General features: G+C 37.0%; 1 protein-coding gene across 3 annotated transcripts in view; it reads left to right on the top strand.

The window, feature by feature from the left end:
• LOC126297832 (intermembrane lipid transfer protein VPS13A-like) overlaps window positions 1–26,815 on the top strand; it is a 759,301-nt gene that overhangs the window by 487,092 nt on the left and 245,394 nt on the right. For all 3 annotated transcript variants that reach the window (XM_049989081.1, XM_049989080.1, XM_049989079.1), the window contains exons 38-39: window positions 20,463–20,716; window positions 21,330–21,463. In XM_049989081.1, the coding sequence (XP_049845038.1) occupies window positions 20,463–20,716; window positions 21,330–21,463 (388 nt within the window). The remainder of the gene's footprint in view (window positions 1–20,462; window positions 20,717–21,329; window positions 21,464–26,815) is intronic.

The following is a 26,815-nucleotide window of genomic DNA, read 5'->3' as shown; positions in this document are numbered from 1 at the left end:
ACACTGTTCACAGTTCTTTAGAATAATAAGGTACGTGTGACACTATTTCTCAAATAAATTGCACAGAAACTGTCATTGTTTTAACACATGGCCGATTTGTGTTACACTAATTCCACTGTTAAGTTAATGCATTATTGTTAATCTAACTGATACAGACTTCCTGTCTCAAAATCAGCAATGGACCTACTGTCTCAGGACCAAAAATGAGACTTTTATATATCTTCACAATAATAGGTACTGAAACTATGTTTAATTTAGAGAAATTACAATTAAAATATAACTCATTCAATTAACTCAACACATCAAAAAATAATTTATCATTAACAGCTCCTTCTATCACAAAGGTTAGGGTGAATTATTTGTTTAAATAATGAAATTAACAGATATAGTTATGCAAACAATACTTTTAACCCGGTAATTATTTTGGAATTAATTAAGGCCTGAATCTGTTAATATGTTTTCAAATAGAGCCACATAAATACTTTAAGAATCCTAGTAGTTCTTCTTCTGAATGTTTATAGTTTGGACAGAATTTATATTTGTTTATAAGTCAACAATACTCACAAAACAATTGCTGATTTCACCCTATAATGAAAGATATTAACTAGGAATAGTCAAAATAAATTAGGAAATTGATTACATACACAAAACTAAGGACAAAATTAGATTTGATGCTATATTTCTTAAGACTGAGGGCCAATCTTTCTCTGTTATGAAAACTGTGATTATACTCATGTATGTTAATAAGAATTAGTCAAAAATGAAACAAATGAATTTAAGGAGGCAGGGGGCAAAACGAGAGATGAAGTAAAGAGATCCCAGCTTGCTTCATCACAGACTATCTCACTTTGCAGAAATATGAATATTGCAAAGGGTTTACAGTTTTTCTTAACAAATAAATTCCTGCTAGTGTTCTTTATATTATTAATTTCGATTATTATTTCGTAAATGAATCTAGAAATAAACATGGTAAACAGTACAGGATTTGTGAAATTAATAATAGAAATTTTAAGTGTCCAAATAATTAATAAATTCAAATGTTTATAAAAAAATAGTTTGAACTGTACATTCAGAACTAGTACTAACTAATTGTAGCATTGAATCTAAAATATTTTATGAAGTAATTCCTTTTCATAAATTTTAGATTTAAATATAACATACTGTATACAAAATTATATGACAGGTATCAGAAAAGCAATAAAGATAATGTTGACCTGTCCAAAATTTGAAAAATAATACTTGTATTGACAACTACTATAGAGGAAAAGTAAATGCTGGAGGAGCATGTCCCATTACAACCTCCACTTTGTGGTTATATTAAAATAATGAAAATTTTGTTCCATGTATCAAATCAATCAATCAGTTCTACTGTCAAGACCATGACATCATTGCAATTTGTAACCATTGCTGAGGCACTTTCTCAGACTTCCTGATGACAACCTCTTTCTTATATCTTCCAGTACAAGCACTAGATGTTTTCTGAAAAACTCTTGACATCAATCTTGATTCCAGTTCTCCTTATTGAGTTATTGCATTATCCAACAGATGTACATCAGTGAAGAACATGCATTTTTAAGTGATCTTCTAGTTAGAGTTATTCATCATTTAGATATGCTGCTCTCGTATTTGCCAAATTTGTAGGTAAAATTATTGGAGAGAAAGTCCAACTGTTATGCAAAAACAGTGTTTTGCATAACATGTAGCCCTTGTATCCACCATCCTTATTAGGGATTGTCATAATTCACTGAATGACATAGAGTATCATTTACTTTCATTTTATTGGATTCACATGAGTGGTCATTTATCATTTCACATTGGCATCAGTATAAACATCTTCCATGGTTCATCAGTTATACTGTACTTAAATAATGCTTTGGTTTTCTTCTAAACATTGAAATGCCTCACTCTTATATAATATAATGAAGATTTACTTGTTTCAGAATACCATGAACCTTTTAGCTATTGGTCTTTTTCTGTTTAGTGTGTACAGAATTCTCAGAAAGGAGGTATTTATAAATGACTTAGTAATTAGTAAACCAAAGTAGATACTCATCTAGGCTGTATGAAAAGACACTCATATCAGCATAGGAAGAAAAGACACTGTTTTTGAATAGTAATTTTTTTTATTTATTTCACATGTCTCATTGCCCCGTATCATTTGTATTTCAGAAACAGTTGTCATAGTAAAAAAGACTTCACCCTTTTTTATCTTCAGAAGTTTTGAAAGTTGCATCAAAACTGTAATTTTAACCACAACATGCTTTCATCCACACAAAGAACTTTATTCATGTGGAATTTCAGATAAATGAAAACACATGCTACGTGCAAACTGCTTATAGACACATGTCAACTATGATGTGTCTCATTCCAATGTAACGTATGAACTAACTCCTTGATGCACACATGGTAATATTTATAACATAGCTTTGCCACTAGAATATTCTAGAAATTTCTTTATCAAATTAATTATGGTATCGATGTCCAGTTTCAACATTGCTGACAACCAAAGCAAAAATGGTTAGAAAATTTGAGAATTACAATAAATATAAAAGGTATTCAATGTAGTCCTGAGTTTAAAATCAGAACTTCAAAAATATTCGACATGAAAACATTTGTTTAAATTTGACAAAATTCAATTTTTTTACTAAATGAAATAGCTTATGGTAAAGTTACATAACTTATATAAATTTTGAAATTTTCTGAGTATACGTGGCATTTGTTACAAATTGTATGAATGATGTGAAAGCAATTTACATCTTTTACAGATACATGTTCCTTGCTGAATTACTTTTCCAATTACTTTTAAAGTGAAGTCAATAATACGACCATATTTTCGTGGATCAATGTTTGCACATCATAACCCACACAAATAGTTTTAAAATTCATAAGCCAAGACAGAATGTTTATAGCTCAAAAATACATCAGTATATATCTTATGTACATAAAGACCATGAATAATGTACTTTACAACCAAGATTGGAACTGATTCTATGCAACTGAAAGTGGTGTGATATTTACTTCATTCAATAATCTTTAATGTTGGTTTGATACATCATGCACATTACATCATGAAAACTCCATCATTCTAGCATCAGACAAGCCAGTTGATACTGACAAACCACAGTGTCATTTTGGCTATTGGCATCATTTGTGTGCAGTATGAAGAGGCACAAGATCAGCACACAGCATTCCTTGCTGTACCTGGAAGGGGACCTCTTTTATTGTCTACAGATAACTTTATTCTCTTCAGAAATGTTGGAGCTACAAACAGTCTTCTGCTTTTTCTGAACTATGACATTCATGAGAGACATCCAATCCCAGCTGAATGTACTCCTGAGAAAATGCATGTGGGTTAGGAGCACAGTGTCACAGTAACATTGACTGGTGTGTACACATTCAAAGATTTGGAGGTGATTATGTGACATTATTCCTTTGCACACGATCACACCTGGACCACCAAAAGTATCATATTCGACAAGGTACCTGTCTACTTTGTGTGTTTTCTTGTCTCATCATGTGGGGGTACATCCAGCATTACCTCACAAACTCACAATGGCATTGTGACTGCATGGGGCCATCTTTTTACCTGATAACCAGTACATTGAGTTTACCCACACAGTGGCACCACTGTTTGTGATGATGCCTACAGTGGGGTTGTATGATCTTGTCAGATGAGAGCAAATTCAGTCTAGGTAGTCATTTTGGATGGAGGGAGGTGGAACATGTATGGCACCCAAGAACAATGTTAAACGTGATCATTTTCATGGTTTAGGTGTATGGTGTGGGGAGGCACATATTGCATATGTATTCTGACCTCCAAATCTTTGAAAATGTAACACCCCCTGGTCATTTTAACCGTAATACTGTACCCCTTCCCGTGCGTGTCTTTTCATGGGTACATGTTCCCCTGACTTCATTGTTATGCATGGCAATGTGTGATTGCATTCAATAGTGCTGGTGGAAGGACTGTTGGAGTGAGGTAATTTTCAGTGAGTGGACTGATCTGCCTGCTCCCCAGACTTATATTCCATTGAGTATGTTTGCAACATTTCAGGGAAACATATTACAGTTTGTGCACACACATCAATGACCATACAGCAGTTGTCGACTGAGCGGTTGGAGGAGTGGAATGCCTTACACTAAGAACTTCTTACCAACCTTGTGACCAGCATGGGAGTGTGTTGCCGACCATGCATTGTCATCCTTGGTGACCACACCCATTATTAAATCTCTCCGGCCGTTTGTAATGTCCACAGAACCATCATAAATTTTGGTGACTTGAATGTAATAATTGTCACTGAATATAAAGTTCATGTCTGTTCATCTCTTTGCATATTTCTTTCAGTTACTTCCTGTACTATACTGTAGAAGTTATTTCTATGTATGGTCAAAGTTTCTTCAAGCTACACTCCTGGAAATTGAAATAAGAACACCGTGAATTCATTGTCCCAGGAAGGGGAAACTTTATTGACACATTCCTGGGGTCAGATACATCACATGATCACACTGACAGAACCACAGGCACATAGACACAGGCAACAGAGCATGCACAATGTCGGCACTAGTACAATGTATATCCACCTTTCGCAGCAATGCAGGCTGCTATTCTCCCATGGAGACGATCGTAGAGATGCTGGATGTAGTCCTGTAGAACGGCTTGCCATGCCATTTCCACCTGGCGCCTCAGTTGGACCAGCGTTCGTACTGGACATGCAGACCGCGTGAGACGACGCTTCATCCAGTCCCAAACATGCTCAATGGGTAACAGATCCGGAGATCTTGCTGGCCAGGGTCTAGGAATGGTAGAACGATGGGTTCGATGACGGTTTGGATGTACCGTGCACTATTCAGTGTCCCCTCGACGATCACCAGAGGTGTACGGCCGGTGTAGATTAGATTAGATTAGATTAATACTTGTTCCATAGATCATGAATACGACACTTCGTAATGATGTGGAACGTGTCAGGTTAATAAAAGATGTCTGTACAAGAAATTACATTACACAAAATATTGCATGACACTAATGATTAAGTTTTCTTTTTTTTTTTTTTTTTTTTTTTTTTTATCTAAAAATTCAGCCAATGAGTAGAAGGAGTTGTCATCTAGAAATTCTTTTAATTTATTTTTAAATGTTAGTTGGCTATCTGTCAGGCTTTTGATGCTGTTTGGTAGGTGCCCAAAGACTTTTGTGGCAGCATAATTTACCCCTTTCTGTGCCAAAGTCAGATTTAACCCTGCATAGTGAAGATCATCCTTTCTCCTGGTGTTATAGGTATGCACACTGCTATTACTTTTGAATTGGGTTGGATTATTATCAACAAATTTCATAAGGGAATATATATACTGTGAGGTTACTGTGAGGATCCCTAGATCCTTAAATAGATGTCTGCAGGATGACCGTAGGTGGGCTCCAGCAATTATTCTGATTACACGTTTTTGTGCAATGAATACTTTTCTACTCAACGATGAATTACCCCAGAATATGATGCCATACGAAAGCAGTGAATGAAAGTAGGCATAGTAAGCTAATTTACTGAGATTCTTATCACCAAAATTTGCAATAACCCTAATAGCATACGTAGCTGAACTCAGACGTTTCAGCAGACCATCAATGTGTTGCTTCCAGTTTAACCTCTCATCAATGGACACACCTAAAAATTTTGAAAATTCTACCTTAGCTACAGACTTCTGTTCAAATTCTATATTTATTACTGGAGTTTTGCCATTTACTGTACGGAACTGTATATACTGTGTTTTATCAAAATTTAAAGAGAGTCCGTTTGCTGAGAACCACTTAATAATTTTGTGAAAAACATCATTTACAATTACATCACTTAGTTCTTGGTTTTTGGATGTTATTACTATACTTGTATCATCAGCAAAAAGAACTAACTTTGCATCTTCATCAATGTGGAATGGTAAGTCATTAATGTATATCAAGAACAGTAAAGGACCTAAGACCGAACCCTGTGGGACCCCGTGCTTGATAGCACCCCAGTTTGAGGAATCAGCTGTTTTAACATTACACGAACCACTTATTTCAACTTTCTGCATTCTTCCAGTTAAGTATGAATTAAACCATTTGTGCACTGCCCCACTCAAACCATAATGATTTAGCTTATCTAAAAGAATTCCATGATTTACACAATCAAAGGCCTTTGAGAGATCACAAAAAATACCAATGGGTGATGTCCGGTTATTCAGAGCATTTAATATTTGATCAGTGAAAGCATATATAGCATTTTCTGTTGAAAAGCCTTTCTGAAAACCAAACTGACATTTTGTTAGTACTTTATTTTTACAAATATGGGAGGCTACTCTTGAATACATTACTTTCTCAAAAATTTTTGATAGAGCTGTCAGAAGAGAGATTGGGCGGTAGTTGTTGACATCCGACATATCCCCCTTTTTATGCAATGGTTTTACAATGGCATATTTCAGTCTATCAGGGAAAACACCCTGCTCCAAAGAGCTATTACATACGTGGCTGAGAATTCTACTTATCTGTGGGGAACAAGCTTTAAGTACTTTGCTGGAAATGCCATCAATTCCGTAAGAGCTTTTACTTTTCAGTGAGTTTATTATTTTACTGATTTCAGAGGGAGAGGTTGGTGGAATTACAGCTGTTTCAAACTGTGCAGGTATGGCCTCTTCTATTAATAGCCTTGCCTCTTCTAGTGAAGATCTAGATCCTATTTTCTCCACAACATTTAAAAAATGATTATTCAAAATATTTTCAATTTCTGATTGTTTGTTAGTGCACTTGTCATTCAATTTTATTCCACTAAAGTCTTCCTGTGCTCTTGGTTGCCCTGTTTCCCTTTCAATAATATTCCAAATTGCTTTAATTTTATTATCAGAGTTACTGATCTCAGACATGATACACATGCTTCTGGACTTTTTAATAACTTTTCTTAGTACCGCACAATAGTTTTTATAATATTGAACAATTTCGGGGTCAGTACTCCATCTTGCTGTTAGATACAGTTCTCTTTTGCGGTTGCAAGATATTCTTATTCCTTTAGTTAGCCAAGGTTTTTTATATGTTTTCTTGGAATTATGTTTAACTATTTTCTTGGGAAAACAATTTTCAAATACCCTTAAAAATGTATTGTGAAATAAGTTATATTTCAAGTTTGCATCGGGTTCCTTATACACTTCATCCCAGTCTAGCTGCTGTAGGCTTTCCCTAAAGTTTGCAATATTTATATTGTTAATTGAACGCACTGCTTTGAAAGTCTGATTTATTATACTGCATGGAGCTATGTCATGTACTGTAACAAGCTGTGCACTATGATCTGAAAGACCATTCTCAACAGGATAAGCATTTATGTCCTTAAACTTATCTTGGTCTATAAAAAAGTTATCTATCAATGTACTGCTGTTCTTTGTTATCCGAGTAGGAAAATCAATGACAGAGCTCAAATTGAAAGAACTGAGTAATACTAAAAGGTCATTCTTCCTATTACACCCTTTCAGGGAATCAACATTGAAATCCCCACAAATGATAATTTGCTTCCCCCTGTCTGACAGATAGCAAAACAAAGCATCCAAGTTTTCCAGAAATAGCTGGAAATTCCCTGAGGGGGACCTATACACTGTTACAATTATGAAAGTGCCATCCTTTAGTTTAAGTTCAGTGGCACATGCTTCCATATGTTGCTCTACACAAAATTTTTTAGTTTCTAAATTTTTTGCACTGTGGAAGCTTTTGACATATATGGCAACTCCTCCTCTCATCATATTATCTCTACTTACATGTGCAGCTAATTTGTACCCATTGATGCTAACCTTTTGCATATCAGTGACAATGTGATGCTCAGACAGGCATAGTATATCTATTACATTCTTGGTTTCTATATCTTCTAAACAAAGCAGAAGCTCATCAATTTTATTCTTCAAGCCCCCAATATTTTGATGAAATATACTAACAGTATTTTTCACTTTACTTTTGTGAGTATCTTGAACTTTTTTAACATCTTTAGTACTTTTATTCTTCAATCCCCCAATATTTTGATGAAATATACTAACATTATTTTTCACTTTACTTTTGTGAGTATCTTGAACTTTTTTAACATCTTTAGTACTTGCCTGGCTGAGTTTCCCACTGGACACTGATCTTACACTAAAAAAGAGTTTCCACCATGAGATGTAGTTCCTCCCCCCTTTAAATTTCCTGCTATCAGCCCAGCCAGTTTACCCTTCCCTTTCCTGTTGTGGTGTAGGCCATGTCTAGTATAGTCCCACCTACAGAGTGAATCAACAGGAACCACACCAATGTGTGACCCTGCACCAGATCCAAGTAGCCGTTCCAACTCCAAATTAACTCTCCTGACAGAAGAGGTCAAATGAGGTCGGTCGTGGCGCTCCAGAACCGACACAAACCCAACACTGGTATGATTCGATGCCGATGCAATCTTTGCCAGGTCACACTTTATGCTGTACCCCGGATCTCTGTCAATACTGTTGCCCGGCCCACCCACAATAACCACGGTGTCTTCCTTAGTAAAACCTTTACATAGTGAACCTAAATCCTCTGTAACCTGCCCAAGTTCAGCACTAGGTTTGAAAAAACTTGTGACCTGGTAATCCAACCCTAATTCATCCTGCAGAAGTTGGCCCACACCCCTAGCATGCGAACTACCTAGCAACAAGACTTTCTTTCTCTTTGCAGACTTCCCTACATTCTTAATCAATTTGCTGCTGAAAGCTTGTTGAGCCCTGTGTACATCTACTTCTGTGAGAGGCTCATCAGTTTCTGACTGAGGCAACAGGTCAAACCTATTTTGTACATTAATAACAAAGCGGTCAGAAGAATTTCTTGGCCTGTTCCTAATGCCTGTTGCCACTTCCCACCCCTGTTTACCCTCCTCCCCCCTTAACCTGCCCAGTTCTCGCCTAGCCTCATCTAACTCAGCCTGAAGGGCAGCAATTTTCCCCTCCTGTTCCACAATCTTCCTATCTCTACTGCATAGCCTACAGAACCACTGATGAGTCTCGCTCATTTTCCCAATTCCCACGCCACTACAGTCGCCCCAATGAAAAAAGTTACTACATCCATCACACCAGACCCCGGAGCTAACGATCCTACGGCACGTCAGGCACTTTACACTCATGGTACAAATCTATTTTAGTGACAGAAAGACAATTAAGTTACCGGAAAACAATGAAAATACGTGTACGAAAAATTAGGCCTACTCGCGACTATGTAAACAGTGGTTCAGAAGTTTTTTACTGGAAATTACTTAAGAGATGACGATACTCTACAGATATAATGGCAGCAAACGTATTTAGCACACTAAACTATCAGTAAATGCACTTAAGATTGCGGTATGAAGTTTAATCTGAAAACTCAAAAGTTCGGCCTGGCCGCGATATGTAAACAAAATGAACTTTACGTGATTACTGTGAAAATACGCGAGTAAGACAAAAACCTTTAATGGTATGCTTGCAGAGCACTATAATTAACGTAATAAATTAGTTTAAAGTGTTAAAAAACAGTTTATTACTACTTAAATTACTTATCTTGTACAAGAGCTGTGACTCAAGACGTCCGTGTAGCAGGAGATCGCTCCCCACACCATGATGCCGGGTGTTGGCCCTGTGTGCCTCGGTCGTATGCAGTCCTGATTGTGGCGCTCACCTGCACGGCGCCAAACACGCATACGACCATCATTGGCACCAAGGCAGAAGCGACTCCCATCGCTGAAGACGACACGTCTCCATTCGTCCCTCCATTCACGCCTGTCGCGACACCACTGGAGGTGGGCTGCACGATGTTGGGGCGTGAGCGGAAGACGGCCTAACGGTGTGCGGGACCGTAGCCCAGCTTCATGGAGATGGTTGCGAATGGTCCTCGCCGATACCCCAGGAGCAACAGTGTCCCTAATTTGCTGGGAAGTGGCGGTGCGGTCCCATACGGCACTGCGTAGGATCCTACGGTCTTGGCGTGCATCCGTGCGTCGCTGCGGTCCGGTCCCAGGTTGATGGGCACGTGCACCTTCCGCCGACCACTGGCAACAACATCGATGTACTGTGGAGACATCCCGCCCCACGTGTTGAGCAATTCGGCGGTACGTCCACCCGGCCTCCCGCATGCCCACTATACGCCCTCGCTCAAAGTCCGTCAACTGCACATACGGTTCACGTCCACGCTGTCGTGGCATGCTACCAGTGTTAAAGACTGCGATGGAGCTCCGTATGCCACGGCAAACTGGCTGACACTGACGGCGATGGTGCACAAATGCTGCGCAGCTAGCGCCATTCGACAGCCAACACCGCGGTTCCTGGTGTGTCCGCTGTGCCATGCGTGTGATCATTGCTTGTACAGCCCTCTCGCAGTGTCCGGAGCAAGTATGGTGGGTCTGACACACCGGTGTCAATGTGTTCTTTTTTCCATTTCCAGGAGTGTATTTTTATCTGGTACAAACTGTCAGTATATGGAGAGAGACAGAAAATTTCAGATTTTTGCACTCAGGTTGCTACATAATTTTGACTTATTTAATTTTATAATATAAAAGCCCTTGACATATGTATGTTGATAGTAATATATTTTAACACCTTTATCATCTCATTATGTAGACATGGAAAATATTCCCAAAGAAAGTAACAGAGACCTCCTGTACAATTTTAATATAAAAGAATTTGTCTTTCAAATGGGAATTACTTCACAAATAAATCAGTTCCATCTGCACATGCAGAGGGGTGCTTTTGACTGAAACGGAAAATGGTCTCAAAAATATCTCATAAACAGTTGTAAGATTGGCAATCTGCTCAAAATCTTTAGATAACTTTCTTGCAGTTATTTCAAGACTACAAAGATTTCTTGAAACCTTGTGTTTACTTGGATGCCTGCATGTTTGGAAAATGGATGCTGGTTCTTTGCTCAGAATTTGTTTCTTCTGTAAGGCAATTTCCTTTTTCTACATCTACATCTACATCTACATCCATACTCCGCAAGCCACCTGACGGTGTGTGGCGGAGGGTACCCTGACTACCTCTATTGGTTCTCCCTTCTATTCCAGTCTCGTATTGTTCGTGGAAAGAAGGATTGTCGGTATGCTTCTGTGTGGGCTCTAATCTCTCTGATTTTATCCTCATGGTCTGTTCACGAGATACACGTAGGAGGGAGCAATATACTGCTTGGCTCTTCGGTGAAGGTATGTTCTCGAAACTTTATCTATCATCTCCGTAACGCTTTTGCAATTACTAAATGATCCTGTAAGGAAGCGCGCTGCTTTCCGTTGGATCTTCTCTATCTCTTCTATCAGCCCTATCTGGTACGGATCCCACACTGCTGAGCAGTATTCAAGCAGTGGGCAAACAAGCGTACTGTAACCCACTTCCTTTGTTTTTGGATTGCATTTCCTTAGGATTCTTACAATGAATTTCAGTCTACGATCTGCTTTACCGATGATCAACTTTATATGATCATTCCATTTTAAATCACTCCTATTGCCTACTCCCAGATAATTTATGGAATTAACTGCTTACAGTTGCTGACCTGCTATTTTGTAGCTAAATGATAAGGGATCTATCTTTCTATGTATTCGCAGCATATTATACTTGTCTACATTGAGATTCAATTGCCATTCCCTGCACCATGTGTCAATTTGCTGCAGATCCTCCTGCATTTCAGTACAATTTTCCATTGTTGCAACCTCTCGATACACCACAGCATCATCTACAAAAAGCCTCATTGAACTTCCGATGTCATCCACCAGGTCATTTATGTATATTGTGAATACCAACGGTCCTATGACACTCCCCTGCGGCACACCTGAAATCACTCTTACTTCGGAAGACTTCTCTCCATTGAGAATGACATGCTGCATTCTGTTATCTAGGAAATCTTCAATCCAATCACACAACTGGTCTGATAGTCCGTATGCTCTTACTTTGTTCATTAAACGACTGTGGGGAACTGTGTCAAACACCTTGCGGAAGTCAAGAAACATGGCATCTACCTGTGAACCCGTGTCTATGGCCCTCTGAGTCTCGTGGACGAATAGCGTGAGCTGGGTTTCACACAACCGTCTTTTTCGAAACCCATGCTGATTCCTACAGACTAGATTTCTAGTCTCCAGAAAAGTCATTATACTCGAACATAATACGTGTTCCAAAATTCTAAAACTGATCGACGTTAGAGATATAGGTCTATAGTTCTGCACATCTGTTCGACGTCCCTTCTTGAAAACGGGGATGACCTGTGCCCTTTTCCAATCCTTTGGAACACTTCGCTCTTCTAGAGACCTACGGTACACTGCTGCAAGAAGGGGGGCAAGTTCCTTCGCGTACTCTGTGTAAAATCGAACTGGTATCCCATCAGGTCCAGCAGCCTTTCCTTTTTTGAGCGATTTTAATTGTTACTCTATCCCTCTGCCGTCTATTTTGAAATCTACCATTTTGTCATCTGTGCGACAATCCAGAGAAGAAAGTACAGTGCAGTCTTCCTCTGTGAAACAGCTTTGGAAGAAGACATTTACTATTTCGGTCTTTAGTCTGTCATCCTCTGTTTCAGTACCATTTTGGTCACAGAATGTCTGGACATTTTGTTTTGATCCACCTACCGCTTTGACATAGGACCAAAATTTCTTAGGATTTTCTGCCAAGTCAGTACACTAAATGCATCCCTACAAAATCAGGCATAAGCTGTTTCACTATGGGCAATGTACAGCGAGTCCATTTACAATGCAAAGTCAGCAGTCCATTCCAGATGTTTTAATTTTCATTCCTGTTCCCCTTTCACCTACATAAATTCAACAAGAGTTAATTTTAGATCAAGAAGTCATGCCAGGCATGCCCTTGACTTAATCAAAGCCTTTTTGCTGAAATATATAGTTTCCATACTACTTGTCCAATTCCATCAAAAACCGCTGCAACTGAAAGTGGAATAATAAATGCAACATCAGAAAATTTACTGTCTGTTCCATCAATTTCGTCATGTGCTGCATACCTTAAAATTTAGCACAAGATACTTCTTGATGTGCAGTACAATTAATCCCATCTGTCAGTCATTGTAATTTTTTGTCTTTCATTGTCAACTGAATCTTTAAATTCCTCCATCTTGGTGTTGTTATTTTGTTCCATAGCAAATTTGTGGCATCTGTCAGTTATGTGACTGTATATCACATAATAGATATTCAGAATTTGTATCCTTGTCTTCTGTCATTGCCATTCATTATTATAAGCTGCTGATGATAGATTGCTAGACTGTTCCTTTCTAATTATAAGAAACCATGCAAAAAAACCTTAGCTTACTAAAGGAATAAAAATATCTTGTAACCACAAAATGGAACTTTATCTAACAACAAGAACGAGTAATGACCCAGGAACAGCCAAATATTATAAAAAACTACTGTGCTACATTAAGAAAGGTTATTAAAAAGTCCAGAAGCATGTGCACCATGTCTGAGATTAATGCTTCTGATAACAAAATCAAAACAATTTGGAATATTATTACAAGGGATATAGGGCAACCAAGAGTAAAGGATGACGGCATTACCATCAAAGTGAATGGAAACTTGACAAACAACAAGCCGGATGTTGAAAATATTTTAAATAATAATTTTTAAAATGTTGTAGAGAAAATAGGATCTTAATCTTCATTAGAAGAAGCAAGGCAATTAATGGAAGAGGCCTTGATACAATTGAAATTCCACCCAACTCTCCTTCTGAAATCAGGAAGATAATAAACTCTCTCAAGAATAAAAGCTCACATGGAATTGATGGCATTTCCAGCAGGATAATAAAAGCTTGTTCCCAAGAGATAAGTGGATTCTTAGCCAGATATGTAATAGCTCTCTGAAGCAGGGTATTTTCCCAGATAGACTGAAGTATGCCATTGTTAAACCACTGCATAAAAAAGGGGGTATATCTGATGTCAACAACTACCGCCCAATCTCTCTTCTGACTCTCTTATCCAAAATTCTTGAAAAAATAATTTATTGTACAGTAGCTTAACACCTTTGTAAAAATAAAGTTTTGGCAAAATGTCAGTTTGGTTTCCAGAAACGTTTTCCAATTAAAAAATGCTATATGTATTTTCACTAATGAAATATTAAATGCTCTGAGTAACTGTAAGTCACCCGTTGGGATTTTTTGTGATCTCTCAAAGGCTTTTGGCTGTGTAAATCATGGAATACTTCTAGACAAGTTCAAGTACTGTGGCATGAATGGGACAATGCTAAAATTTTTTAAATCATACCTAACTGGAAGAGTGCAGAAAGTTGAAATAAGCAGTTCACATAATGTGCAAAAAAGCTGGTGATTTCTCAAACTGGGGAACAACCAAGAATGGTGCGCCGCAAGGTTCAGTGTTGGGTCCTCTGCTGTTCTTAATATATATTATGGACTTGCCATTCTGCAAAGCTGGTACTTTTTGCCGATGATACAAGTATAGCTATCATGCCCAACAGACAAGAATTAACTAATGAAATTGTAAATGATGTTTTTCAGAAAATCATTAAGTGGTTCTCTGCACATGGGCTCTCATTAAACTTTGACAAAACACAGTATATACAGTTCCACAAAGTAAATGGAATGACACCATTAATAAATATAGACTTCAATCAGAAATTGGTAGCTAAGGTAGAATATTCAAAATTTCTAGGTGTATGCACTGATGAGGTGTCAAACTGGAAAAAACACACTGAAGATCTGCTGAAACTTTTGAGTTCAGCTACTTATGTTAACACGATAATTGCAAATTTTGGCAATATACATCTCAGTAAATTAGCTTACCATGCCTATTTTCATTCTCTGCTTTCGAATGCTATCATATTCTGGAGTAACTCTTCATTGAGTAAAAGAGTCTTCATTGTGCAAAAGCATCTAATCAGAATAATTGCTGGGGCTTATCCAAGATCATCTTGCAGACACTTATTTAAAGAGCTATAGATCTTCACTGTAGCCTCACAATATATATATTCACTTATGAAATTTGTTTTTAACAATCCGAACGAATTCAAAAGTAATAGCAGTGTACATGGCTACAACACTAGGAGAAAGGATGATCTTCACTACTCAAGGTTAAATCTAACTTTGACTCAGAAGGGGGTAAATTATGCTGCCACGAAAGTCTTTGGTCACTTACCTAATACCATCAAAAGTCTGACAGATAGCCATATAGCATTTAAAAGGAAATTAAAAGAATTTCTCAATGGCAACTCCTTCTATTCATTAGATGAATGTTTGGATATAGTAAGTGGGTAATTTCCCCAACACCACCCTCCCAAAAAAAAAAGTGTCATTTAATATTTTGTGTAATGTAATATCTTGTATAGACACCTTTTATTAACCTGACACATTCCATATCATTACGAAGTGTCGTATTCATGATCTAAGAACAACTACTAATCTAATCTAATCTGTGGAAACACTGACTTAACCTGTTAACATCTTTTATACCATAAACAAACTGCAAAAGTTAAACGGCACTGACACCATGATTCTGCCGAATTGAGCAATGTCATGCAACTAAAAAATGCCTTGCCACAATGCTGAATAAAATGTTGCACTATAATGAGTACTTCTGAGGGGTACTGAGCAAAGCCCATATAGTTGGAGCCTCAGCGTGCACATGATCCACACATCATACTCACGTGCAGTTTGACATGCTATGGCTGACCCTGATTTACATGAATAGAATGTGCAACTGATGTGCAACCCACTGAACTCTAAAAGCTTGCACCATGTTTTTAGTTACCTTCCTGTTAAAAAAAAGAAAAAAAGAGAACTAGAAAGATAAAGAGTATGGGGTGCTTGTACTGTGTTCTCAAACTAGAACCTGCAGCATAACTCAATTATTTACTGTTTTAAAGTACCACCAAACAGAGTGATTTTGGATAGTTTTGTGGTCATTTTCACCATATCTTGCATAGCTTTTGTTAGATTGCATTGTTTTTTATGTGTGTGGTAGGGTATAAATAAAATATCCTAAAAATAAAAAATCTGTGTGTACCTATATTTGCCTTACATAGACAAATAGTGTCCAAAATCACCCTATGCATTTGGAAGACTTTGGACACATATGTTTTTGAAAGCTCTGTCCAAAGTTACATCTACATCTACATCTAAACTCTGCAAACCACCGTGAGGTACATGGCAGAGTTTATGTCCTATTGTACAAGTTATTAGGGTTTCTTCCTGTTCCATTCACTTATGGAGTGCAGGAAGAATGATTGTTTCAATGCCTCTGTGCATGCAGTAATTACTCTAATCTTATCCTCATGATCCCTGTTTGAGTGACATGTAGGGGATTGTAGTATATCCCTAGAGTAATCATTTAAAACCAGTTCTTTAAATTTTGTTAATACACTATCTCGGGATATTTTATGTCTGTCTTCAGGAGTCAGCCATTTGCGTTCATTCAGTACATCAGTGACACTCTTCCCTGGATTAAATAATCATGTGACCATTCGTGCTGCCCTTCTTTGTATATGTTCAATATCCCCTGTTAGTCTTATCTGGTATCAACCCCACACACTTGAGCACTATTCTAAGATGAGTCACACGAGTGATTTGTAAGCGTTTTCTTTAGTAGACTGAACTTCCCCAGTATTCTACCAATAAACCAAAGTCTACCACTTGCTTTACCCATGACTGAACCTATGTGTTCATTCCGTTTCATATCCCTACAAAGTGCTACAACCAGGTATTTGTATAACTTGCCAATTCCAACAGTGAGTCGTTGATATTATAGTTCTTACTACACTTTTCTGTTTTGTGAAGCATAGAATTTTACATTTTTGAACATTTAGAGCAACACTGTCTGCAAAGTCATTAATATACAACATGAACAGCAAGGGTCCCAACACACTTCCCTGGGGCACATCCAAAGTTACATCTACATCTGACGATGACTCTCCATCCAAGATAACATGCTGTGTCCTCCCTACCAAAACGTTCTCAGTCCAGTCACAATTTCACTTGATACCCCATATGATCATACTTTGATATGGTTGCCTTGATCCAAAGTTTTCACTATGTGATGTGAGAAAAATGCGAGCTGGGTTTCACATGATCAGTATTTTTGAAAACCATGCTGGTTGGCATAGAGAGGTCATTCTGTTTAAGATATCTCATTATGTTTAAGCTCAGAATATGTTCTAAGATTCTGCAGAAAATTGATGTCAAGGATGTTGGACGGTAGTTTTGTGGACCACTTCTACTACCCATCTTGTAGATGGGTGTGACCTGCAACTTCTTCCAAGAACTGGGCATGGTTTTTTGTTTGAGGGATCTACAATAGATTATAGCAGGAAGAGGGACTAACTCAGCCACAAGTTCAGTATAGAACCTGAAAGGAGTTCCATTAGGCCCTGGAGCTTTGTTCAGTTTTAATTATTTCAGCTGTTTCTCAACATCATTGACACTAATTCTTATTTCATTCATCTTTCCAGTAGTACAAGGATTAAAATGGGGGCAAGTCTCCTAGGTTTTCCTTTGTGAAGGAAATTTGAAAACAGTATTATTTTAGCTTTTCTTTGCTACCCTCAATTTCAGCTCCTGTCTCATTTTCTAGGGACTGGAGACTAACTTTGGTACCACTAACAGCCTTTACGTATGACCAGTATTTCTTTGGATTTTGTGAAAGGTCATTTGACAATATTCTGCTATGATAGTTATGGAATGCATCACACATTGCTCTCTTGATAGCCAAACACATTTTATTCACCATCTTTCTATCTTTAGCCCTACACTTTGTTTTACACCTATTATGCAGCAATCTCTGTTTCTTTAGAAGTTTCTTTACAGTGACTGTATACCATAGAGGTTCTCTCTCATTATGAATTGTTCTACTGAGTATGTTTCTCTCCAGTGTGTTGTCAACTATTCTTTTAAACTGGGGCCACAGTTCCTGTACATGCTCCTGACCCGTCTGGAAAGTTTAAGGCTCCTGACTGAGATAAGACATTACTGATTTTGTATCTAGTTTACTTAACGTATATATCTTTCTCCTTGTTTTAATTGTCCTTTGTACTTTGGTAATCATTGTCATCACAACTGTGCTCTGGTCACTGATATCAGTTTAATCTGGACATCCTCAAAGAGGTCAGATCTAAAGTATATTCAGACAAAAATTGACATTTTTTTCCTGTTTTTTATTGTACATCCTTCCTATGTGATTTTTAATGACTTTTAATACATGTTAAGGTTGTGCATCATTATAAATAACTGGTAAGAATTGAGATAATGAATTTTATACATTAAAAGTTAATTTTTATTTTATAACAAATTGAATTTGCAAATTTTTTAAGTTGTAAATTGAAATATTAGAGACAGAAACAAAACAAGGTAATGCTATTTAAAGATCAAAATCAGTTTTCTTTCTCAACATTCAAAATTAAGTTGCAAACCCTTCCAAAATTCTCCATGCATTTATGATGGTCTACAAGTCTGAAGCACATCTTCTCTAAAAATAAAGATCCCTCTGTTCCCAAGTGGATGTAGGAAGTACTCACAAAACTTCATCTTTCTTATGTTGTGTCTTCATCAGGGACATTAGGAAACATATACATGTTCCTACAGTTCCCTTGTGGACAAAAAAAATTCACACACTCTTCTGTTGCATCACTATTTGTGGGCTCTCCAACATTCTGCGTGTCTATTTATAATCTCCAACAAGAAAAGCCTTTTCTTTCAGCAGTAAAACTTTGTTGGACGATGGGTCATTTTCACTTTCGCTACTGCTGGAAGCACTATACTTGTTCCTGTACTGTTTTCATTTTCTTGGAAGTCACAGCCCATAATTGATATCCCAGAAGGAACGTTTTGTTTGCAGTGGTGGTAACTACCAGGCTTATTTGGAGCATTTTTTCAAAACTGTGTTGCTTTGCCTCCTCATTATTAGGCAATTTCCATAAGATATGATCTGGATTAAATGGGATTAGGCTTTTGGAGTGAAGTCCACTCTTTATGTTTTCAGTAGAATTTCCTGGGGTCTTAGTAAGTGTCTGCTTAAGGAGAAATGGAAAAGCATTTGGAAATGGTCCCACAAGTGCACTTCTTGAAATATTGTTCTACTCACACTCTTCGATAACATATAAAGAAACATGATTGTATAAGTTGTCCCCAATCACCACTGTAAGCCCGTTTTGCTTCTCCAAAGACTGCAAGTGATTGTAAAAAATCAGTCTTCAGATGTCAGTAGAACAAACCATCCACTCATATTCCTATGGAAATGTGTATCATGAAGGCCATTTTCTTTCCACGTGCCCACATATGCTCAGAGCTATAAAGGACATAAGGAGATATAAAGAACATAAGGAGGAAGCAACTTACCATCAGCAATTGTTGCTATCATTATCGAAACACTAGATTTTGATGAATCCATCACCTTTTCAGCATTCATATTCCACCATTTTGTAATTATCTGCTGCTTGCATTGATCATCTGACGTATTAGTTTCATAGTAGTTAATTAAGTTGGTAGGCAGGAGATTTTCCAACATTGGCTTGATATTGAAGAAATATATCTTAACTGTCTCTTTGTTCATTTCTGTTTTAGCTTTTTTCATATTCTTACTTAAGAGAATGGAGGTATCTTCTGAATGGCACTTGAGAAATAAGTGCACCCATTCTTCTCATGGTCAATTTTTAGAAATGTTCTTATCTTTTTGGCCAGATTTATCAAGGTAGCCTTTCATTAAATATGCTGTGTGCAGCCTGGAAGATACCTTGCCTCAACATTCCTTCTTCTTTCTCATTTATTATTGGTTGTCCTCCCAAGTTTTTGGATATATTTCACACACCTTATTTTATAGGGTCGATCAGTATACCATACAAATCACATGCTTTCCTGTAAGATAATTTGCCCCATTGAATATCATGAACAGCTTTATCAAAAAGTTTTGGCTCATAATTACACCATCCTGTAATGCATTTCGTGCTTTTATACACTCCCAGCATTGTCTGAAATCACCCCACCCAGTACATAATTTTGTATAAACCATTGTTATTTTAGAACTGTACATCAAAAACTCAACAAACTTTTACAGGAATTGTCTCAGTGGTGTAGGCTACTGAGCTCATTGACAGTTGCAGTTATAATACTTTTCCACAGGCCACAACAATAGAAAGTTGCCACTTGATGATACTGTGTGAACTTTCAACAATGAGACTGTTCATTAGATATTTACCTATACTAACAATTGACCCAAAATAAAAGACACAGGAAGTGATAAATACAATATCACACTTAAAATAACAGGCATGTGGAAATGAAAATGAGAAGCAGTTAATTGCTATGCTGTGGAAAAGAGCAAATAAACCATACTGTCCAAAATCCCCCCACTCTCTGAAATCACTCCCTTTGACTGTATCACCATGCCCTTCTTATACAGTTACCTATGGGGTTATGATTCATTTAACTTGTTTTATTTCTCTCTTATTCATTACTTGAACTTTGTTTTAAGTGTTCAGATAAATTATACATATAATCTGATTTTTTTATTGTTGCAGATGATTCAATTGATTCAGGTCTGGAAACTGAGTCACCAGATCGGTTTGCAACATACATTATGATTGATACAAATGAACATTTTGAAGTTCTCTTGACGCCATCTTCTATTGAGATCCTTCACAATCTTTTGGAAGCATTCACCCATAGTTCATCATCAATGTCTAATGGGAGACTATTTGAACTAGAAGGTCCACTCACTTTATATAACTACTTGGGTCCCAAATCAACTGTGCAGTTGGTAACAAAGACAGAGGTTGGTGCCTAAAACAGTATAGTAAGATATTTAATAAATAAAAAGAGATTTGCTAGTAATCTGTAAGCATTAATTGAAATGTAATATGTCCAGTGTCATGATCAATTGTAAGTGGCAACTGTTGTTGGATAATGCTGACTTGTTCATAATTATAAGGCCAAAATAAAATTAATAATTTGTATACAAGTATATACACATAAACAGGGGAAAACTTTCATTTCATGCTCCACTGGCTATTTGCTTTTCAAAATGAAAATTTATATTTGCTTCTCTGTTTGAACATAATTATTTTATAACAGCTATGACAGTAATAACATACATAATGGTATTGACACTCTAACAGAACACAATTGTTGTGTTATTAAATTATAACATAGTCATTGACACATAGGTCCAACTGCAGAAAAATTAATAAAATAAAAGGTCATGAAACATGTAATTTGTTTAACAAACCCTGAGTTAATTCTGTTTCGATCTAAAGACATAGTCCAGCCATAGCCTGTAAATTACACTAATGTTAAAGAAGAAATGTAGTCAGACAGTGGACACAGTTTATGTTCTGAAGCAAGTATTTGTGAGTACAATGGATAAACTAATTTTTCACTTTTACCAGACAACACCAGATGGGAAAGACAAGGTACTGATGACAGCAGCCTATGATAAATCAGACTCAGTTCCGAGTAGCCCTGCGTCAACCACAGGCTTTGGGGATTTTAGTCAACATGAATCAGATGCAGATATGGAAAGGTAAGTGATTTTGATTGCAGGTGTGAAGAGTCATACATTTGCAGTGTGAAGCTGTACAATATAACTATACAGCATACACCCAGTTTTATGGATATGTGGTCTTTATCACCTGATATGGCCTTGTAAAGTTTTCAGGACATCCCTGCAGTATTGTCTAGTTGTTGTGTGTGTAGAAACAACATAGTGATAAACCATTCCATGAATATCAAAAAATGAGGTGAACATAACTTCTCCAGCAGAAACAACCACTTCTGTTAATTTTGGACTTGGTAATGAAGGAGATTTCTGCACAGACCTTTGCTGTTTGCTCTCAGAATCAAAATGATGCAGTGAAGTTTCAACTTCAGTGATTACCTTTGAAAGTGACTCTGGATCTTTTTCTGATGTCAACTTCATCTGAACACAAATCTTCATGTGAATGTTCTTTCATTTGGAAATCTGCAGTCTCACAATCCACTGTGCATAAGCATATCTTATACATAAATTTTCTATCACCAACTTGTTGATTATTTCAGACTGTGTAATAAGTTTATTTGTTGATCTTGTCTCATAAAGACAGCTGCAGTACTGACAGTTTTTTCCATAAGAGCAATAACTTGAACACTGGATCGACTTTCCTTTGAAATTGGTAGTCTTCCTGTGTAAACATTTTAACATATTTTTGAGTTGTGCTGTAAGGAAGAACAGACTCTCCATAGGCCACCTGTAACATTGCATAGGTGTCAGCTCAAGATTTGTTGAGACAAAAGCAGAATTTTAAAGCTGCATATTTCTGATTGCCCACCACCTTCATTAATGCAGCAAAGGATACTGAAAATGTTTGAGCTAGCATACCTCTTGTACGCAGGGACCAGGAGTGCCAAAAATGAAAATGGTTCATCGTGTTTAATATATGTTAAGATGACAGGAGATAATAAGCTAAAGCTTTAGCCTGAAAAATTTTAATCATAAAGAAATTATGATCATTCTCTATTGAACAGTCCACATAATTCTGTGTGATAATGGACATTCCCATGGAGCACATTTTGTGCAGGAACAAATTTTTTGCAGGTTTTTATGATATGAGACCATATTAAGTAGTGGAATAACCTCCACTGCTTCTCTATACATTGAAATTTAATGGCGGAATATGAATTTTTTATTCTTTTATTTTTATTTTTTAGCCGTTCTGCTGTATTTATTGTTTTCCAGTTTACAATTTATTGATTTGAAGACACAAGCTTCCCCCCCCCCCCCCCCCCTGCCCTCCCACTCCCTTCCCACTCCACTCCCACATGGATATGAGAATTATTGTTCATCCACACAAATATCATATGATATAGAGCGTGAGGAAACTATGCCTCCATCCATGTATCAACAGCTATGAATACACCTCAACAAGTTGGGTGCAGTTGACTGATGCACCAGTTGTACCCGAGATGCATTTGAGAGCCGTAGAAGCTCAGAGACATATACTTGTTTAATGATGGTGGAATATAATGTGTATTTGATTGCAGCACTGCCAGCAGAAATCCACCATATCTCATCTGCTCTTCTAATCCAATAGATGGCATTCCAATATATGATAATACAACTCAGTTGTTAGTTTTCTGTCAGTTTGTAGACTAAGTATACCTGCTGTGAATTCTGTCAGTTCAGCATTTTTGCACGTTGCTGGCAAACTGTGCACAAGTGATAATTGTGAATATTATGGGCATAAACAATTACTACAGTCTATTTAAAAAAAAATTGAGATTTATAAATATAATCTAAGTGTAAATATGTCAGTGTTGCATTCAGTAAGGTAAAATGGTGTGATAACTGCAGATTTCTTCACATACTCGCAGATATATTTCTAGGGTTACAGGCAGTTGGTGTAAACTTGTACCACCTTCTACCTTTTTTTTTAAATTATTATTAATATACTGGACCCAAACTAAATTACACATCACAACAGAGATTGCAACATTTTATGTGTGTAGTTACTGAGTGCTTTGGAAAGCAAAATTGCATACTAGCTATAGCTTATTAGAGCAAAATTTCAGTTTTAATGCTGCTATCTGTCATTCAGGATAACTTTAGACCAGTCTTAAGAAACAGAATGTTTCCTGTCTCCAATGCTCTGGGTAAATTTAGATTTTGCCTGAAGGATATCAAGTGTTAATAAGAAGTAAAAACAAACAATGTTAATTCATTACTCCAGATTGACTTTGAAATACCAAGATATTTGTGTTGACCTGGCATTTTTCAACTTAAATTCCTGTCACCAGCAGCTCTCTTTACAACCAGTGCAACTAAAAGATAATCACAATCATAAGAGCTTGTAGGAAATTGGAAAGACAACTAGAAAAAATAGCGCTACTGAAACTGTTAACTTTAGTACAAATTAATTCAATTATGTGAAGCAGCAACGATCTGAAAAAAAAGTACTCAAGCTGATAAAATGTTACCCTGACTGACTGTCATTTTACTCAAAAGAAACATTCATAAATCATCACGTAGTTTTTCATTCCATTACATGCACTGTTTTTTATTTCATTAGCCATATGTAACACTTGTGAATATTGCTGTAGATTATTTAAAATGGGAGTGTATTGTGAAAATTTTTGAGTTTAGTTTATTGAGGCAACTGCTTTGGGAAGGAGAATGGGGTATTCAATGAGGATTTTCCTTAGAATTGTAAACTACATTACAAAAATAAGGAAATCACAGAAAAGGAGGAGAAAATTTGTGACATTGCCATTCTGATTGGCCACATGGCTTGAGGTACCGTGTTATGGATTGTGTTTCCCCTCTGACTGGAGGTTCAAGTCCTCCATCAGGCATGGGTGTGTGTGTTGTTCTTAGCATAAATTAGTTTAAGTAGTCAGTGAGTCTAGGGACCAATGATTTCAGCAGTTTGGTCCCTTAGGAATTCACACACATTTGCACATTTGATGCATATAGACAGAGTTAGAACAATGAAAAAGACAGTGTAAGAGGGTGATGTTGGAAAAAGTTGACACGCACAGGGCTTAAGGTCAAACAGTTTGTTGCAAAATTTAAAATTCAAGTAACTATCATATTTTAATTAGCAGAAGAATTGAAGATCGAAGGGTATCATTGTTGTTGCAGTCTTCAGTCCAAAGACTGGTTTGATGCTACTCTATCCTGTGCAAGCCCCTTCATCTCCGAATAACTACTACAACTTCCATACTTCTGAATTTGCTTATTGTATTCATTTCTTGTTCTCCCTCTACAATTTTTACCTCCCCCCTCCACACACACACACACACACACACACACACACACACACACACACACACACACACAAGCACACACACACACAAGCACACACACACAGACACACACACACACAGACACACACACACACACACACACACACACACACACACACACACACACACACACACACAAAACTTCCCTCCAATACCAAATTCATCTCTTGATGTGTCAAAATGTGTTCTACCAACCGATTCCTTCTTCTAGTCATGTTGCGCCACAAACTTTTTTTATCACAAATGGTGTTCAGCACCTTCTCATTGGTTATGTGATCTACCCATCTTATCTTCAGCATTCTTCTGTAGCACCATATTTCAAAAGTTTCTATTCTTATCTTGTGTAAGCTGTTTATCACCCATATTTCGTTTTGATACATGACTAAACTCCATACAAATACTTTCAGAAAAGACTTCCTGACACTTAAATCCATACTTGATGTTAACAAATTTCCTTTCCTCAGAAACACTTTTCTTGCCATTTCCAGGCTACATTTTGTGTCCTCACTACTCTGGTCATCATGAGTTATTTTGCTACCCAACGAGCAGAACTTGTCTACTACTTTAAGTGTCTCATTTCCCAACCTAATTTCCTTCAAATCAACTGATTTAATTCAACTACATTCCATTATCCTCATTTTGCTTTTGTTGATGTCACCTATATACTTCTTTCAAGACACTTTCCATTCCATTCAGCAGCTCTTCCAAGTCCATTGCTGTCTCTGGCAGGATTGCAATGTCATCAGCAAACTTCAAAATTTTTATTTCTTGTCCCTGAACTTTACTTCCTACTCCAATTTTTTTTTTTTTTGTTTCCTTTACTGCATGCGCAATGTACATATTGACAGACTGAATAATGCCGGCCGTAGGTCGCAACCTTATCTGACTCCCTTCTCAACCACTGCTTCTCTATCAAGCCCCTCAACACCTATAACTGCTGTCTGATTTCTGTACAAGTTGTAAATATCCTTTTGCTCACTGTATTTTACCCCTGCTGCTATCAGGATTTCGAAGATATAATTCCAGTGAACATTGTCAAAAGCTTTCTCTGTGCCTATAAATGTTATAAATAGATTTGCATTTCCTTAACCTATCTTCTAAGATAAGTGATAGGTCAGTACTGCCTCATGTCTTCATACATTTTCCTGGAATCCAAACTGATCTTCCACAAGGTTAGCTTTTCCCAGTTTTTACATGTTTTTGTAAATACTTCATGTTAGTATTCGCAACTATGCTTTATTAAACTGATAGTTTGGTAATATTCACACCTGTGAGCACCTGCTTTCCTTGGAATTTGAATTATATTCTTTTTGAAGTTTGAGGGTATTTTACGTGTCTCATACATCTTGGAAACCAGATGGAAGAGTTTTGTCATGGCTGGCTCTCCCAAGGCTATCAGTAGTTCTGAGAGAATGTTGTATACTCCTGGGACCTTGGTTTTTATTTATTTATTTATTTATTGACTTATGTCTTTCAGTGCTGTATCAGATTTTTCTCACAGTATCATATCTCTCATCACACTTTCAACTATGTCCTCTTCCATTTCTATAAAATTGCTTTCAAGTTCATTTCCTTGGTGTAGACCTTCTGTATACTCCTTTCACCTTTCCCTTCTTTGCTTAGGACTGGGTTTCCAGCTGATGTCCTGACGTTCGTACAGCTGCTTCTCTCTTTTCCAAAGACCTCTTTAATTTACCTGTAGGTAGTATCAGTGAAATGTGCTTCTAAATCCTTACATTTGTCCTCTAACCATTCCTGCTTAGCCATTCTGGACTTCCTGTCAGTCTCACTTTTTAGACACTTGTATTCCCTTTCACCTGCTTTATTTGCCACATTTTTATATTTTTCTCCTTTCATAAATTAAATTTAATAAGAGTGTCATAAAATTGTAGAAAAATAAATGGTGCAATAAAGCAACACAAGGAACCGTACAAACAAATCAAGAGAAAACCAAAGTAGGAAAACAAGAATTCTGCTCCAAAATACCAGTATGGGAGGAGTGTAAGCCAGCAGCTACAGGAAAAACTGTGATCTGGATGATATCAACCTATCTTTATTTTCTGGAATTTAATCAAACATCCATTAATAGATACCC

The sequence above is a fragment of the Schistocerca gregaria genome, chromosome X (genome assembly GCF_023897955.1).
Source record: "Schistocerca gregaria isolate iqSchGreg1 chromosome X, iqSchGreg1.2, whole genome shotgun sequence".
Classification (NCBI taxonomy): domain Eukaryota; kingdom Metazoa; phylum Arthropoda; class Insecta; order Orthoptera; family Acrididae; genus Schistocerca; species Schistocerca gregaria.
This window is presented reverse-complemented; position numbering and strand designations above follow the sequence as displayed.